Source organism: Melanerpes formicivorus, unplaced genomic scaffold, assembly GCF_026170545.1.
Source record: "Melanerpes formicivorus ecotype bairdi unplaced genomic scaffold, bMelFor1.0.p_v2 SCAF_113, whole genome shotgun sequence".
Taxonomy (NCBI): Eukaryota; Metazoa; Chordata; class Aves; order Piciformes; family Picidae; genus Melanerpes; species Melanerpes formicivorus.
Window position 1 is genome coordinate 469,365 of NW_027142465.1, and position 16,753 is coordinate 486,117.

The 16,753-nt window shown below is 61.6% G+C and overlaps 1 protein-coding gene across 1 annotated transcript in view; it reads left to right on the forward strand.

The window, feature by feature from the left end:
• NMT1 (N-myristoyltransferase 1) overlaps window positions 1–16,753 on the forward strand; it is a 42,605-nt gene that overhangs the window by 4,662 nt on the left and 21,190 nt on the right. The window contains exons 2-3 of the mRNA XM_068167158.1: window positions 12,515–12,626; window positions 13,871–14,015. Coding sequence (XP_068023259.1) covers window positions 12,515–12,626; window positions 13,871–14,015 — 257 coding nt within the window. The remainder of the gene's footprint in view (window positions 1–12,514; window positions 12,627–13,870; window positions 14,016–16,753) is intronic.

Genomic DNA, 16,753 nt, shown 5'->3' on the forward strand with positions numbered 1-16,753 from the left:
AGAGCAAGGGCAGGGTCCTGCAGCTGGCTGGAGGCAATCCCAGGCACAAATGCAGGCTGGGCAGGGACTGGCTGGAAAGCAGCCCTGAGGAGAGAGCCTTGGGGGTGCTGGGGGAGGAGAAGCTCAGCAGGAGCTCTCAGTGTGCACTTGCAGCCCAGAAAGCCAAGCAGAGCCTGGGCTGCAGCAGGAGAAGTGTGGCCAGCAGGGCAAGGGAGGTGATTCTCCCCCTCTGCTCAGCTCTGGGGAGACCCCACCTGGAGTCCTGCCTCCAGTTCTGGAGCCCCTATGGCAAGAGGGATCTGGAGGTGCTGGAAGGTGTCCAGAGCAGGGCCAGGAGGAGGAGCAGAGGGCTGGAGCTGCTCTGCTGTGAGGACAGACTGAAGGAGTTGGGGCTGTTGAGTGTGGAGAAGAGAAGGCTCTGAGGTGACCTCATTGTGGCCTTCCAGGATCTGCAGGGGGCTCCAAGAAGGCTGGGGAGGGACTGCTCAGGCTCTCAGGGAGTGATAGGACTAGGGGGAATGGAATGAAGCTGGAGGTGGGGAGATTGAGGCTGGAGGGGAGGAGGAAGTTCTTCCCCATGAGAGTGGTGAAGCCCTGGACTGGGTTGTGCAGGGAGGTGGTTGAGGCCCCAGCCCTGGAGGTGTTTAAGGCCAGGCTGGCTGAGGCTGTGGCCAGGCTGATCTAGTGTGGGGTGTCCCTGCCCATGGCAGGGGGGTTGGGACTGGCTGATCCTTGTGGTCCCTTCCAGCCCTGACTGATACTAGGGTACTGTGATAGTGTCACAGACTGGGTTGGAAGTGACCTCAAAGCTCATCCAGTTCCAACCCCCCTGCCATGGGCAGGGACACCTCCCCCCAGCCCAGCTTGCTCAAGGCCTCATCAACACCTCCAGGGAGGAGGCAGCCACAGCCCCCCTGGGCAACCTGTGCCAGTGTCTCCCAGGTGAGAGGTGTCAGGTGGGGCACAGCAATGGCATCTCTGCAGCAGGACCCCTGAGCTGCTGCCTCCCTCCTCCCTCTGGCCCCTAAGGAGATTACAGCCTAAGCACCCTGCCTAAGATTAGCCCCAGGCTGGGCAGAAGGATTTGCCAGCACCTAAATCCGGAGCAGGGATCTCCTCTTTCTCACCTGACACCTCACAGGCTGGGAAGCAAGGCCATGTGGGGAAGGACTCACAAGCCCCACGAGCCTTTGCCCCAGGCTGTGCCTCCAGCTGGGTTTGGAGGAGGATCCAGCAGGGTGGTCCTGTTTGCTGCCTTAGGTCTGGGATGGGCAGAGAGCAGGAGTTCAGTTGGTGTAAGGAAGGATCCTTTGTGATCCCTGCAGTGCAAGCACTCTGCCCCTGCCTTTCAAATCCACCCCCAGTGCCAACCCAGAGCTTCCCACTGGGCTTTGAGAGCTGAGGGAGCTGCAGGCAGCTGTCCACAGCTGGAGTTGTCCTCCCTTCTGCTTTCCTTCCCCCTCCATCTTTCCTGAATCACAGAGCTGTCAGGGCTGGAAGGGAGCTCAAGGCTCAGCCAGGTCCAGCCCCCTGCCATGGGCAGGGACACCTCACACCACAGCAGGTTGCTCACAGCCACCTCCAGCCTGGCTGCAAACACCTCCAGGCAGGAGGCTTCCACCACCTCCCTGGCTAACAATAGAGCTCTGGGATGTGGGAATGCAGGGGGAGCCTCACAGATCCAGGTGATCAATAAGGGGGTGTGGAGTACCAGCTTGTTACTGGAAGCATCTGGTGCCTGCCAGCCTCCAGAGGGGCTGGGCTGGTAGAGGGCTGTCAGCCTGGAGCAAGCCCAGGGAGGTTAGAATGGAATAGTCTGTGGTCTGGAGGGCTTCCCTTGCTGAGATCCTCTCCCTGGCCTAGAGTGTGTGTGGGATCCTCTGGGGTAAGAGAGAGCAATTTGCACAGTCAGAGTGGGAGGGGGTGGAAGGCAGCTCCAGAGGTCATGGAGTCCAACCCCCTGCCAGAGCAGGGTCACCAAGGGCAGGGCAGACAGGAACACAGCCAGGTGGAAAGGGAATGGAGTGGAATGGAATGGAATAGAATAGAATTAACCAGGTTGGAAAAGGCCTTCAAGATCATCCAGTCCAACCTCTCACCCAGCACCATCTGATCAACTCAACCATGGCACCAAGGGCCTCATCCAGTCCCCTCTTAAACACCTCCAGGAATGGGGACTCCAGCACCTCCCTGGGCAGCACATCCCAGTGGCCAGTCTCTCTTGCTGGAAAGAACTTTCTCCTCACCTCCAGCCTAAACCTCCCCTGGCACAGCTTGAGACTGTGTCCTCTTCTTCTGCTGCTGCTTGCCTGGGAGAAGAGCCCAACCCCCACCTGGCTCCAACCTCCCTGCAGGGAGTTGCAGAGAGCAAGAAGGTCTCCCCTGAGCCTCCTCTTCTCCAGGCTAAGCAACCCCAGCTCCCTCAGCCTCTCCTCCCAGGGCTGTGCTCCAGACCCCTCCCCAGCTTTCTTGCCCTTCTCTGGACACCTTCCAGCAGCTCAACCTCTTTCCTAACCTGAGGAGCCCAGAACTGGACACAGGTTGTTTCCAGGGATGTGATTTAGGTGCTTCCAGGGTTGTTGTTTAGGTGCTTCCAAAAGTCTTCTTGTGGACCTTGCTCAGGTTCTGGGCATTACTTTCTGTGCAGTGCTCAGGAGGAGCAGGGAAGGGAAGGGGCAGGAGGAGGTGCTGGCTGTGATGGCAGTGATGCCTTCCCCAGGAGAAGGGGAAAGTGTTTTCTTTCCCCAGAAATGGAGCTGTCATGGTCCTGCAGGCAATGGGAAGATGTTTCACCCAGCACAGCCAATGCAGCCTTCTCCATCTGCTTTCTCTCTCAGGGCTGGGAAGGAGGTGAGGGAGGCAAAAAGGGAGCACCAAAGGTGTGAGTGCAGCCAGGAAGGCTGTGGGACAGGAGCTGGCCTGGCAGTAAAGCCTTCCTGAGGGGTGAAGCCAGCCTCAGGGGTCCCATCAGCTGTGGGAGGTGGCTTTGGGGTGGTGCTGGCTTGTGCCAGGGCAGCAGTGAGGTATGGCTGTCAGTTTGGGGAGTGTCTGAGGGGCTGCAGCTGCACTGGAGCATAGAGAGGAAGGATGGCCAAGGGCTCAGGCCCAGCCAGCATGGAGTTAGGAAGGGCAGGTCCTGCCTCTCCAACCTGATCTCCTTCCATGCCCAGATGACTGCCTGGTGGCTGTGGGGCAGGCTGTGGATGTGGTCTGCCTGGACTGCAGCAAGGCCTTTGACACCATCCCCCACAGCAAACCCCTGGCCAAGCTGTCAGCCCCTGGCTGGGACAGCAGCTCTCTGAGCTGGGTTAGGAACTGGCTGGAGGCTGAGCCCAGAGAGTGGTGGTGAATGGTGCCACAGCCAGCTGGCAGCCAGGCACCAGTGGTGTGCCCCAGGGAGCAGTGCTGGGCCCTGTGCTCTTTGACATCTTCACTGATGATCTGGATGAGGGCACTGAGTCCATCAGCAGATTTGCAGCTGACACCAAGCTGGGAGCAGATGTTGGTCAGTGAGAGGGCAGAAGGTCTCTGCAGAGGGACCTGGACAGGCTGGACAGATGGGCAGAGGCCAACAGGATGGCATTCAACAAGTCCAAGTGCCAGGGGCTGCACTTTGGCCACAGCAACCCCAGGCAGAGCTACAGGCTGGGGGCAGAGTGGCTGAGAGCTGCCAAACAGAGAGGGACCTGGGGGTGCTGAGTGACAGCTGCCTGAACAGGAGCCAGCAGTGTGCCCAGGGGGCCAAGAAGGCCAAGGGCATCCTGGCCTGCATCAGGAAGAGTGTGGCCAGCAGGAGCAGGGAAGTCCTTGTGCCCTGTGCTCAGCACTGCTGAGGCCACACCTGGAGTCCTGTGTCCAGTTGTGGGCTCCTCAGGTTAGGAAAGAGGTTGAGCTGCTGGAAGGTGTCCAGAGAAGGGCAAGAAAGCTGGGGAGGGGTCTGGAGCACAGCCCTGGGAGGAGAGGCTGAGGGAGCTGGGGTTGCTTAGCCTGGAGAAGAGGAGGCTCAGGGGTGACCTCATTGCTCTCTGCAACTCCCTGCAGGGAGGTTGTAGCCAGGTGGGGGTTGGTCTCTTCTGCCAGGCAAGCAGCAGCAGAACAAGAGGACACAGTCTCAAGCTGTGCCAGGGGAGGTTTAGGCTGGAGGTGAGGAGAAAGTTCTTCACTGAGAGAGTTGTTGGCCAGTGGAATGTGCTGCCCAGGGAGGTGGTGGAGTCCCCATCCCTGGAGGTGTTCCAGAGGGGATTGGATGTGGCACTTGGTGCCATGGTCTAGTCATGGGGTCTGTGGTGAGAGGTTGGACTTGATGATCCTCGAGGTCTCTTCCAGCCTTAGTGACACTGTGACACTGTGATCCTGTGGCACTGTGACAGATTTGCTTTCCTGACCAGCCTGCAGAGTAGAAAATGCCTCAAGTCCTACCTCAAAGTCCCTTTAAACCAGAAGAAGCTGTCACTTCCCTAGGCACAGAGGGCTGGACCTCTGTGTTTTCCAGCACTCCCTTCCTGCTGGGTTGGTTTGCACCTCCTGGCCGGATCAGGACCCTTCCCAGCGCCTGGGACGGCAGAGCCTCACCCCCCCCGCCGCCACCCTGAGGTCTTCCAGGTCGTGACAGCTTTTTGCTCATCAATCAGGGAGGCTTTTTTCCCTAGCATTTATCCATGGGAGGCTGCTGGGGGGTGGGCAGTGAATTGGTCGGGCTGAACTCATTAGCAGCTGGCTGGGAGCTGGCAGCTCTGATGGATGGAGCCAGGCGACGTGCGCCGGGGCCGGCAGGGGCCTGCGTGCTGCAGCTGACACTTGCAGCATCCCAACGAGGAGGGGACCTGGGCAAACAGCTCTCTCTCTCTCTCTCTCTCTCTCTCTCTCTCCTTTTGGAAGGGCTGGCTCCCAGCACCTGCCCTTGGATGTGCTCACAATCTTCCCCCCCAGGGCTGTCAGCTTGTGGTGTGAAATCAGGCCAGGAGTCAGGAGGATGTCAGGCTCTCAGGGAGTGCTAGGACTAGGGGGAATGGAATGAAGCTGGAGGTGGGGAGATTGAGGCTGGAGGGGAGGAGGAAGTTCTTCCCCATGAGAGTGGTGAAGCCCTGGACTGGGTTGTGCAGGGAGGTGGTTGAGGCCCCAGCCCTGGAGGTGTTTGCAGCCAGGCTGGCTGAGGCTGTGGCCAGGCTGATCTAGTGTGGGGTGTCCCTGCCCATGGCAGGGGGGTTGGGACTGGATGATCCTTGTGGTCCCTTCCAACCCTGACTGATACTAGGATGCTATGATATGTTGGTTGGGCTGCTGGATCCATGAGCTGAGGCCACTGGGATGAGGTTCAACAAGGCCAAGGGCTGGGTCCTGCACTTGGGTCACAGCAACCCCAGGAAGGCTCAGGATGAGATGGGGCCAGCCAGGCATGGAAGCCACTGCAGGAAGCAGATCCAAGTCCTGAGCTGCCACAGTGTTGGGTTGCTGTGCTCACCTCAGCCTCTGGTGCAGGAGGGGGGATACAAACTCCATGGGCACCTGCACCCCTCAGGCTGCTGTGTGCAGCTGAAGATAGGAATCCAATCCAGGCTGGATCCAGGGCTGAGGCCAATGGGATGAGGCTCAACAAGGCCAAGGGCTGGGTCCTGCAGCTGTGTCACAACACCCCCAGGAAGGCTCCAGGCTGGGAGGGCAGAGTGGCTGCTGGGGGTGCTGGGTGCCAGCAGCTGGAGCTGAGGCAGCAGTGCCCAGGGGGCCAAGAAGGCCTCCAGCAGCCTGGGCTGGAGCAGCAATGCTGTGGGCAGCAGGGGCAGGGCAGGGATGGTGCCCCTGGGCTGGGTACTGGGGAGGCCACAGCTTGAATCCTGGGGTCAGGTTTGGGTCTCTCCCTCCAAGAAGGACTTTGAGAGGCTGAGCAGGGCCAGGGAAGGGCAACAGAGCTGGGGAAGGGTCTGGGGAGGAGCAGCTGAGGGAGCTGGGAGTGTTGAGCCTGGAGCAGAGGAGGCTGAGGGAGAGCTCCTTGCTCTCTGCAGCTCCCTGAGAGGAGGCTGCAGCCAGGTGGGGGTTGGGCAACAGGTGAGGGAATAAGCAACAGGAGGAACCAGCCTCAGGCTGCCCCAGAAGAGGTTCAGGTTGGCCATGAGGAACAATTTGTTCCCCTTGAGGGTTGCCAGGGCCTGGCTCAGGCTGCCCAGGGCAGTGGTGGAGTCTCCATCCCTGGAGGGGTTTCAGAGCCCTGGGGGGGTGGTGCTGAGGGCCAGGGGTTGGTGGTGCCCTGGGGCAGGGCTGGGTTCAGGCTTGGGCTCCCTCAGCTGGAAGGTGTTGTCCAACCCAGCTGGTGCTGTGGTTGTGCTGCAGCTCCACAGGGCTCTGCCTCATTCCAGCACCTCTGTGTGCCCACCCTGGCCGGCTGGGGATCTGCCAGGCCTTGCCTGTGCTGCTCTGTGAGGAGCTGACCCCCCACACCCCCTCCCCCCCGGCATTTGTCACCCCCATCGATCCCCTGGCAGCGCTGCTTCGCTCTAATTGCTTTGCTGACACTGCCCGGGGCTGGCACAGCCCTCTGGCAGGGGGGGAGGGGAGGTGGCAGGGGTGGGAGGGGAGGTGGCAGGGCAGGAAGGGAGGTGGCAGGGAGGGAGGGGAGGTGGCAGGGAGGGAGGGGAGGTGGCAGGGGTGGGAAGGGGAGGTGGCAGGGAGGGAGGGGAGGTGGCAGGGAGGGAGGGGAGGTGGCAGGGAGGGAGGGGAGGTGGCAGGGAGGGAAGGGAGGTGGCAGGGAGGGAGGGGAGGTGGCAGGGGTGGGAAGGAAGGTGGCAGGGAGGGAGGGGAGGTGGCAGGGAGGGAGGGGAGGTGGGAGGGCAGGAGGGGAGGTGGGAGGGCTGGGGGGGAGGTGGCAGGGGGGGAGGGGAGGTGGCAGGGAGGGAGGGGAGGTGGCAGGGAGGGAGGGGAGGTGGCAGGGGTGGGAAGGGGAGGTGGCAGGGAGGGAGGGGAGGTGGCAGGGGTGGGAAGGGGAGGTGGCAGGGAGGGAGGGGAGGTGGCAGGGAGGGAGGGGAGGTGGCAGGGGTGGGAAGGGGAGGTGGCAGGGAGGGAGGGGAGGTGGCAGGGGTGGGAAGGGGAGGTGGCAGGGGTGGGAGGGGAGGTGGCAGGGTGGGAAGGGGAGGTGGCAGGGAGGGAGGGGAGGTGGCAGGGAGGGAGGGGAGGTGGCAGGGCAGGAGGGGAGGTGGCAGGGAGGGAGGGGAGGTGGCAGGGGTGGGAAGGGGAGGTGGCAGGGTGGGAAGGGGAGGTGGCAGGGAGGGAGGGGAGGTGGCAGGGAGGGAGGGGAGGTGGCAGGGGTGGGAGGGGAGGTGGCAGGGGTGGGAAGGGAGGTGGCAGGGGTGGGGAGGGGAGGTGGCAGGGGTGGGGAGGGGAGGTGGCAGGGGTGGGGAGGGGAGGTGGCAGGGGTGGGAAGGGGAGGTGGCAGGGCAGGAGGGGAGGTGGCAGGGGTGGGGAGGTGGCAGGGAGGGAGGGGAGGTGGCAGAGCAGGAGGGGAGGTGAGAGGTCCCTCCAGGCACGCTGGTCTCCACCGAGCTGCAGCTCCAGGGCCCCTCCTCTCCCTGCCCTGCTGCAGCTGCTCTGTGTGTTTCTGGAGGAGGGGGAAACCTCTCCTCAGCCTCCCCCCAGCCTGCCCTGGGGGGCTGCTTGGTCCCCCTGCTGCTGAGCAAATGTTTGCTCTGTCCTGGGGCTTCCCAGGGGCTGTGCTGAGAGACAGCAGCCTCTGCTCCCCGGCACAAGCTGGCTGCTGCTGTTCAGCTTCTGTCTGGAGCAAAACCTTCCCCAGAGCCTCTGCTCCACCTCCTGCAAAGCAAAGTCTGTGCTCCACAAGGGCAGGCTGGGATCAGGGGGCCAAGGCTGGCTGGGTGAGGTTTAACAAAGCCAAGGGCTGGGTCCTGCAGCTGGCTCACAACAGCCCCAGGAAAGCTTCAGGCTGGGGGCAGAGGGGATGGGAAGTGCCCAGCAGAAAAGGCCCTGGGGGTGCTGGGTGCCAGCAGCTGGAGCTGAGGCAGCAGTGCCCAGGGGGCCAAGAAGGCCTCCAGCAGCCTGGGCTGGAGCAGCAATGCTGTGGGCAGCAGGGGCAGGGCAGGGACTGTGCCCCTGGGCTGGGCACTGGGGAGGCTGCACCTCAAATCCTGGGGTCAGGTTTGGGCTTCTCACTCCAAGAAGGACATTGAGAGGCTGAGCAGGGCCAGGGAAGGGCAACAGAGCTGGGGAAGGGTCTGGAGAGCAGGGCTGGGGAGGAGCAGCTGAAGGTAGTGTGGAGAAGAGGAGGCTGAGGGAGACCTCCTTGCTCTCTGCAGCTCTGAGAGGAGGCTGCAGCCAGGGGGGGTTGGGCTCTGCTCCCCAGGCTCAGGTGATGGAAGGAGAGGAAAAGGCTGAAACTGTGCCAGGGGAGGCTGAGGTTGGAGATGAGGAAAGATTTCTTTGCTGCAGGAGTGGTCAGGGCCTGGCAGAGGCTGCCCAGGGAGGTGGTGGAGTCCCCAGGGCTGGGGGTGTTGCAGAGCCCTGTGGCCATGGCCCCTGGGGGCAGGGCTTGGTGACCACAGTGGGGTTGGGCTGCTGGTTGGGCTGGATGAGCTTGGAGGCCTTCTGCAGCCCAAACACTTCTGTGGTTTTCAGGTGGCAGCTGCCCCTCCCATCAGGTCTCTGGCTGCCCACAGCCAGCCCTTCACCCTCCCCAGCTTCTTCCCTCCCTCTGAGCCACACTTCCCTGGCTTCTGAGCTCCCCTGCTGCTCACTGCAGGGCTTTGCTTGCTCCTTCATCACCTCCCAGCTCTCTCTTTCTCCTGGCCTTGCTTTATCAGTTGGTTGGATGGTGCTCCAAGATATTCCCCAGCCTGTTTCTTATATAACATAGTGTCCTAGGATCAGTCAGGGCTGGAAGGGACCACAAGGATCAGCCAGTGCCAACCCCCCTGCCATGGGCAGGGACACCCCACACTAGATCAGCCTGGCCAGAGCCTCAGCCAGCCTGGCTGCAAACACCTCCAGGGCTGGGGCCTCAACCACCTCCCTGCACAACCCAGTCCAGGGCTTCACCACTCTCATGGGCAAGAACTTCCTCCTCCCCTCCAGCCTCAATCTCCCCATCTCCAGCTTCATTCCATTCCCCCTAGTCCTATCACTCCCTGAGAGCCTGAGCAGTCCCTCCCCAGCCTTCTTGGAGCCCCCTGCAGATCCTGGAAGGCCACAATGAGGTCACCTCAGAGCCTTCTCTTCTCCACACTGAACAGCCCCAACTCCTTCAGTCTGTGCTCACAGCAGAACAGCTCCAGCCCTCTGCTCCTCCTCCTGGCCCTGCTCTGGACACCTTCCAGCACCTCAACCTCTTTCCTAACTTGAGCAGCCCAGAAGTGGACACAGGACTCAAGGTGTGGCCTGTTCAGTCTGGAGAAGAGAAGGCTCTGAGGTGACCTCATTGTGGCCTTCCAGTATCTGAAGGGGGCTCCAAGAAGTCTGGGGAGGGACTGCTCATCCTCCTGGCCCTGCTCTGGACACCTTCCAGCACCTCCACCTTCTCCTTTCTCTCCCTGCTCCAGCCTCTTTCCTGCTGGCTTGTGTTGGGTAAAGGCATTATGAAGCTGGTCCAGGACCAAGTGGTGCTCAGGGGGGAGGTTTCCAGGCTGGTTGGTGCCTTCAGCTCACTGCCAGCCTGCAGGCAGGTCAGAGCTGTGCACTTGGCCCTGCTCTGAAGCCCTCACTCGTTGTGGGGGTGCAGGGCAGGAGCTGCTGCTCTGTTGCAGAGTAAATGATACACTGCCAGGGGTCTCCAAGGGGTGATGTGGAGCAAGAAGAGGATGAGGTCCCTGGGGTCAGGTCTCCCAGCCTCTTGGCTGCCAGGCCTGCTGGTTTCCAGGCTGACCACAGTGTGGCTGATGATCACAGAATGGTCCAGGCCAGAAGGGAGCTCCAAAGCTCTTCCACTCCAACCCCTCTGCACTCAGCAGGGACATCCTCAACCAGACCAGGCTGCCCAGAGCCCTGGCCAGCCCCACCTTGTATATCTCCAGGGATGGAGTCCTCCAAACCCCTCCCTGGGCAACCTGCTGCAGTGCTCCAGCAGCCTCCTGCTGCAGGACTTGTTCCTCACATCCAATCTCAATCTGCTCTGCTCTCATCCCAAACCACTGCCCCTGGGGCTGTCCCTGCAGGCCTTTGGGAGCAGTCCCTCTGCAGCCTCCTTGTAGCCCTCTCCAGGTCCTGCCAGGCTGCTCTGAGGTCTCCCTGGAGCCTTCTCTTCCCCAGGCTGAGCAGCCCCAGCTCCTGCTCTGCCTCCCCCAGTGGTGGGCTGGCAGCTGCAGGTGCTGAGGGTGCTGACACTTGATGCAAAGAGCAGCTCCCACCTGGGGTCCCCCATGGCTCTGTCCTCTCCCTCTTGAGCCAGGCAGCAGTTGGTGTCCTCGGGAAGAGCAGCAGAGGGGAGGTGCTGTGCCTTTGCTGCAGAGCAAATGTGACAGCACTGACAGGAGCAGGGCTGAGCTGAAGGCCCCTGGGGGGCTCCCAGGCTGTGCCCCCAGCTCCCTCTGCAGGAGACCCCTGGTGTGTGTTGGCTGCTGGCAAAGCCATGAGGCCCTGGCATCCCTTCCTCCCCCTGCTCCACCTGTGGGGTTGAACTTCCACCTGGGCTGTGGCCTCCACAGGGGCCATGACCGTGGTTGGGGGAGCATGGGCAGGGAGGCTGCTGTCCTGGGGTGCCCCTGCTCTGCTCCAGTGGGGTCCCTCACCCTGCAGTGAGGTGCCACAGGTGTGCCATGCTGGGAGCTGGCACTCCTCCTCTGCTCTGCTGGGGCCTTGCTGCCTGATTTGCCTCTGTGCAGGGCTTGGCACCTGGGGCTGCTCTGGGCTGGGCATCACCTGGATGCCCTGGACTCTGCACTGGTTAGGCCAAACCTTGAGGCCTGTGTCCAGTTCTGGGCCCCTCAGGTTAGGAAGGACATTGAGAGACTTGAAGGTGTCCAGAGAAGGGCAACAAGGCTGGGGAGGGGTCTGGGGCACAGCCCTGGGAGGGGAGGCTGAGGGAGCTGGGGTTGCTTAGCCTGCAGAAGAGGAGGCTCAGGGGAGACCTCATTGCCCTCTACAACTACCTGAAAGGAGGTTGTAGCCAGGAAGGGGTTGGTCTCTTCTCCCAGGCAAGCAGAAGCAGAAGAAGAGGACACAGTCTCAAGCTGTGCCAGGGGAGGTTTAGGCTGGAGGTGAGGAGAAAGTTCTTCACTGAGCGAGTCGTTCGTCATTGGGATGTGCTGCCCAGGGAGGTGGTGGAGTCCCCATCCCTGGAGGTGTTCAAGAGGGGCTTGGATGTGGCACTTGGAGCCATGGTTTAGTCCTGAGGTCTGTGTTGACATCTTGGACTTGATGATCCTTGAGGTCTCTTCCAACCTTAGTGATACTGTGAGACTGTGAAGGGCAGTGCCCTGGGAGGAAGAGCAGTGTCCTGGGAGGAAGGGCAGTGCCCTGGCACAGCCACCCCTCACTCTGCTCAGGGCTGGGGAGCATGCCCCACACTGCAGGTGGCCAGGTCCTTGCTGCCACCCCACCTCCACCTCCCCAAACCCACCCTGTGGAACCTCAGCAGTGCCCAGCAGGAGTTCTTCACAGCATGGCTTGGGTTGGAAGGGAGATTTGCTGCTTGCTCTCAATTCTCCAGCTCCAGCATAACAATGTGGTGGTTCTCCAAGAGAGCAGCCACACATCTCTCTAGATGGTCACTGCTGCAGGGGAGGTGACAGCTGGTGCAGTGTCTTGGGCCAGCAGCCCCTCTGTGTTGTGCCTGGATCTGCTGCAGTGCCTCATCTCCAAGGCTGGCCCAGTGGCTGCTGCTCCACATCCATCCTTGGGCTTGGAGGGGGAGGACAAAGCAGCCTGCCAGGGCCTGAAGGGGACCTCCAAGAAAGCTGGGGAGGGGCTTTGGACAAGGGCTGGGAGTGGCAGGCTGAGGAACAATGGCTTTGAGCTGGGAGAGGAGAGACTGAGACTGGAGATGGGGAAGAAATTCTTTGCTGTGAGGCTGGGGAGAGCCTGGCACAGGCTGCCCAGGGAGGCTGTGGCTGATCCCTCCCTGGAGCACTTCAAGGCCAGGCTGGATGAGGCCTTGAGCCAGCTGGGCTGGTGGGAGGTGTCCCTGCCCATGGCAGGGGGTTGGAGCTGGATGATCTCTGAGGTCCCTTCCAACCCAAGCCATGCTGTGAAGAACTCCAGCTGGGCACTGCTGAGGTTCCACAGGGTGGGTCTGGGGCTGTGGAGGTGATGTGGCAGCAAGGACCTGGCCACCTGCAGTGTGGGGCATGCTCCCCAGCCCTGAGCAAAGCAAGCTGTGGGCTGGGAGGTGCTGGCACTGGTCCCCTTTTGGGCCTGGGAGGGCACAGAGGGCTGCACCCTGCTGTGCACTTTGTATTCCCCCTCCTGGGGACTTGGCCTCGGGGCAGGGAGCTTGTCTTTCCTTTAGAGGGCTTTGAAAGCCTCTTGAGTGTTCTGCAGGAGCAGACCCCAGGGCTCCAAGGATGTCTCTTTTGTCCTCCAGTGGCTTGAGTCCAGCAAACGACAGTGGAGCCAAAAAGAAGAAAAAGAAACCCAAAAGGAAGAAAGAGAAAGGAGGAGATCAGGCTGACCAGGGCCAGGACCAGGCAGTGAAGGTGAGCCCCAACCCTTCCAGGAGTCACAGCCCCATCCTGCCCATCCTCACCAGTGTAGCTCAGGGCAAGGACAGAGCCTCCCAGCCCTGGCTTTAGGCTCTTGGCTGCTCACTAAGCTGCAGGCTTGGAGCTGTGTCCCAGCCTGGCTCTGTGTGGGAGCTGCTGCTGCTGCAGGAGATGTTTGCAGGGCCAGCCTGGCCCTTGGCTGGACAGCCAGGCCAGTGCCTGTGCTGTGGTGGAAGGCTCAGGCTGGTGCCTCTGAGCTGTTCATCCCAGACACCAGCTGCCTCCTCCCAGGCAGGGAGCTGCCAGCTGCCAGCTTCTTCCTGCCGGCAGCCAGCACCAGCAGGGCCTTCTCCTGCTCTTGTTGATGTTTTGCTTGATTAGCATAAGAAGAGCAGAAGGGTCAGGGCAGGGTCTGGCTCAGCCCTCTTGGCTTTGCCCCAGTCCCTCCTTGGTGCAGGAGCCTGAGACACACCAAGTCTGCAGCTCCCAGCACTGGCGCTCACCCCCTCTTGTCCCCTCTGCTGCTGTGCTGTGGCACAGACAGAGATCTGCACACCAGCAGGGGCTGCTTGATGGCTGATGCACAACCTCCTCCCAGAAATCTCTGGGTTTATCTTCTAACTGGGCAGAGCATCAGCCTGGGGCTGGCAGTGCTTCAGGCCAGCTTCCCCAGGAGTCAGGGAGGAGCTGGGGTGCTGAAGCCAGTGCAGAGCAGCATCACCCTGCCATGGTCCCCTTGGGGAGGAGGAGGAAAGTGGCCTCCACCCTTTCCACCTTGTCCTGGTCTGCAGGGCCCAGGGGCTCCTGGAAGCTGCAGAGGGCAGACACAGATTCAGCTTAGTGAGAGAGCAAAGCTCCCACAGGAAGGCCAAACACTGGGTGTGGGTTGAGCCAGGGTCTCTGCAGAGCTGTGGGCAAAAGCAAGGTAGGGAGGTTGCTCCTGGGGCTCTCAGAAGCCTTCTAACCACAGCTCAAAGCATTGCTGAGCACTTCACCCTTCCCCTTCAGCCCAGGAGTGCCAGGTGTGGGTGTGTGGCAGGTGCCTGCTGAAAGGCTTCCTCTGCCTTGCTCAGGGTTATGAGGGGATCAAGACTGGGAAAGGGTCTCCTGCCCACTCTCCCCCTCCTGGCAGTGCCTTGAGGCAGGGTCAGCTCCAGGTTCCTCTTGACAAGGAGCTGAAATCCAGGCCTGGTGGCTCAGCTGACTTATTTTGTCTTTCCACCCTCCTCTGCCCTCAGGTGAACTCTTTACCAGCTGAGAGGATCCAGGAGATTCAAAAAGCCATTGAGCTCTTCTCTGTGGGCCAAGGCCCTGCCAAAACCATGGAGGAAGCCAGCAAGAGGAGCTACCAGTTCTGGGACACACAGCCAGTGCCCAAGCTAGGTATGTACAGCCCTGCAGCATCCTGTGCTCCCTGGGAGCAGCTTTGTGGTGCTCAGGCTGCTCAAAGAGTCCCAAAGGAGCTGGTGGCTGCCCAGCAAGCCCTCACTTGCTGTCCTGCCTGGGCTTCAAAGGCACCAGTGATGCCTGCCCACCTCCAGCATCATGGCCAGGGGGCTCTGCAGGTGGCTGGCAGGGGGTGAGAAGGACAAGGAGCTGTAGCAGACATTCAACTTGGTGCCCTCTGCATTTGGGTGTCCCTTAAGCTCTGTCCTGAGCTCTTCAGTTGGGTCCTCCCAGCCCTGCACAGGTTTCATGCAGAGTGCTGCCAGCCTTCTCCTTGCCAGGTCCCAGGGGGCCAGGAGCTAACCAGCTTCCCTCTTTCTGGGGGGTGGAAGCTTCCCAGCAAGGGTGCCTTGGTGGGGAAGGTAACTCAGGATGAGATGGGGCCAGCCAGGCATGGAAGCCACTGCAGGAAGCAGATCCAAGTCCTGAGCTGCCACAGTGTTGGGTTGCTGTGCTCACCTCAGCCTCTGGTGCAGGAGGGGGGATACAAACTCCATGGGCACCTGCACCCCTCAGGCTGCTGTGTGCAGCTGAAGATAGGAATCCAATCCAGGCTGGATCCAGGGCTGAGGCCACTGGGATGAGGCTCAACAAGGCCAAGGGCTGGGTCCTGCAGCTGGGTCACAACACCCCCAGGAAGGCTCCAGGCTGGGAGGGCAGAGTGGCTGCAAACTGAGCTGGGGGTGCTGGGTGCCAGCAGCTGGAGCTGAGGCAGCAGTGCCCAGGGGGCCAAGAAGGCCTCCAGCAGCCTGGGCTGGAGCAGCAATGCTGTTGGCAGCAGGAGCAGGGCAGGGATGGTGCCCCTGGGCTGGGCACTGGGGAGGCTGCACCTCAAATCCTGGGGTTCAGTTTTGGGCTCCTCACTGCAAGAAGGACTTTGAGAGGCTGAGCAGGGCCAGAGAAGGGCAACAGAGCTGGGGAAGGGTCTGGGGAGCAGGGCTGGGGAGGAGCAGCTGAGGGGCCTGAAGTTGGTTAGTGTGGAGAAGAGGAAGCTGAGGGAGACCACATTGCTCTCTGCAGCTCCCTGAGAGGAGGCTGGAGCCAGGTGGGATTTGGTCTTTGCTCCCAAGGAATAAGCAATAGGGAAGAGTTGCCCCAGGGGACATTCAGGTTGGCCATGAGGAACAATTTGTTCCCCTTGAGGGTTGCCAAGGCCTGGCCCAGGCTGCCCAGGGCAGTGGTGGAGTCTCCATGCCTGGAGGAGATGTGGTGCTGAGGGCTGTGGTTTAGTGGTGCCCTGGCAGTGCTGGGGTAAGGCTTGGACTGGATGATCCTCAAGGGTTTTCCAACCAAAGCAATTCCAGTCCAGCCCTCTCCTCCTGTCACCAAGCCACTGTGCTGCCATCTCCCATGGTCCTCACTCAGGAGCAGGCTGGGGCAACAGGCAGTGCTGGGGCTGGGGCAACAGGCAGGGCTGGGGCTGGGGCAGCAGGCAGGGCTGGGGCTGTGGCAGCAGGCAGGGCTGGGGCTGGTGCAGCAGGCAGGGCTGTGGCAGCAGGCAGGGCTGTGGCAGCAGGCAGGGCTGGGGCTGGGGCAGCAGGCAGAGCTGGGGCTGGGGCAGCAGGCAGGGCTGGGGCTGTGGCAGTGCTGGGGCAGCAGGCAGGGCTGGGGCTGGGGCAGCAGGCAGGGCTGGGGCTGGGGCAGCAGGCAGGGCTGGGGCTGGGGCAGCAGGCAGGGCTGTGGCAGCAGGCAGGGCTGGGGCTGTGGCTGGGAGGCTCTTCAAGGCTGGGTAACAAAAGTGCTGTGGGATGCTGGAGGTTCAGAGCAGCTCAGCACCTGCTCAGAAGAGAGAGGGCAGCCAGGGGGAGAGTTTCTGGAAGCCCCCCTGGGTGGGTTTGAGGGGGGCAGTTCTTGCTCTGGGCCTTTTCTCTGCCTCCTCATGGCCTGGGAACCTTTTCAATCCCTTTTTTAAAGGGAATTCCTAATCAGCCTGGCTTGCTTCCCCTGGCAGCACCCAACTGGTGCCACTGTGTGGGCATCCCCCAGGAAGCTCCAACCAAGGCCTCTTGGCTGCACCAAGGGCTTTAGGAGTCGGTGTTGCTTCAACAAAAGTTGTCTTGTTCTCTTTTGGAGCCCAGTGGGAGGGAACCCTGATGCTTGCCAGATGGCAGGAGCCAGAACTGGCAGGGAGAGAGGCACCATCCAGTGAGCAGCTCATGGGAAAGGGCTGGACAGGGCTGACACCAAGCTGTGTGGGGCAGCAGACAGCTGGAGGGAAGGGATCCATCCAGAGGGAGCTGGGCAGGCTGGAGAGGTGGGCACAAGCCAACCTCAGGAGGTGCAACAAGAGCAAGGGCAGGGTCCTGCAGCTGGCTGGAGGCAATCCCAGGCACAAATGCAGGCTGGGCAGGGGCTGGCTGGAAAGCAGCCCTGAGGAGAGAGCCTTGGGGGTGCTGGGGGAGGAGAAGCTCAGCAGGAGCTCTCAGTGTGCACTTGCAGCCCAGAAAGCCAAGCAGAGCCTGGGCTGCAGCAGGAGAAGTGTGGCCAGCAGGGCAAGGGAGGTGATTCTCCCCCTCTGCTCAGCTCTGGGGAGACCCCACCTGGAGTCCTGCCTCCAGTTCTGGAGCCCCTATGGCAAGAGGGATGTGGAGGTGCTGGAAGGTGTCCAGAGCAGGGCCAGGAGGAGGAGCAGAGGGCTGGAGCTGCTCTGCTGTGAGGACAGACTGAAGGAGTTG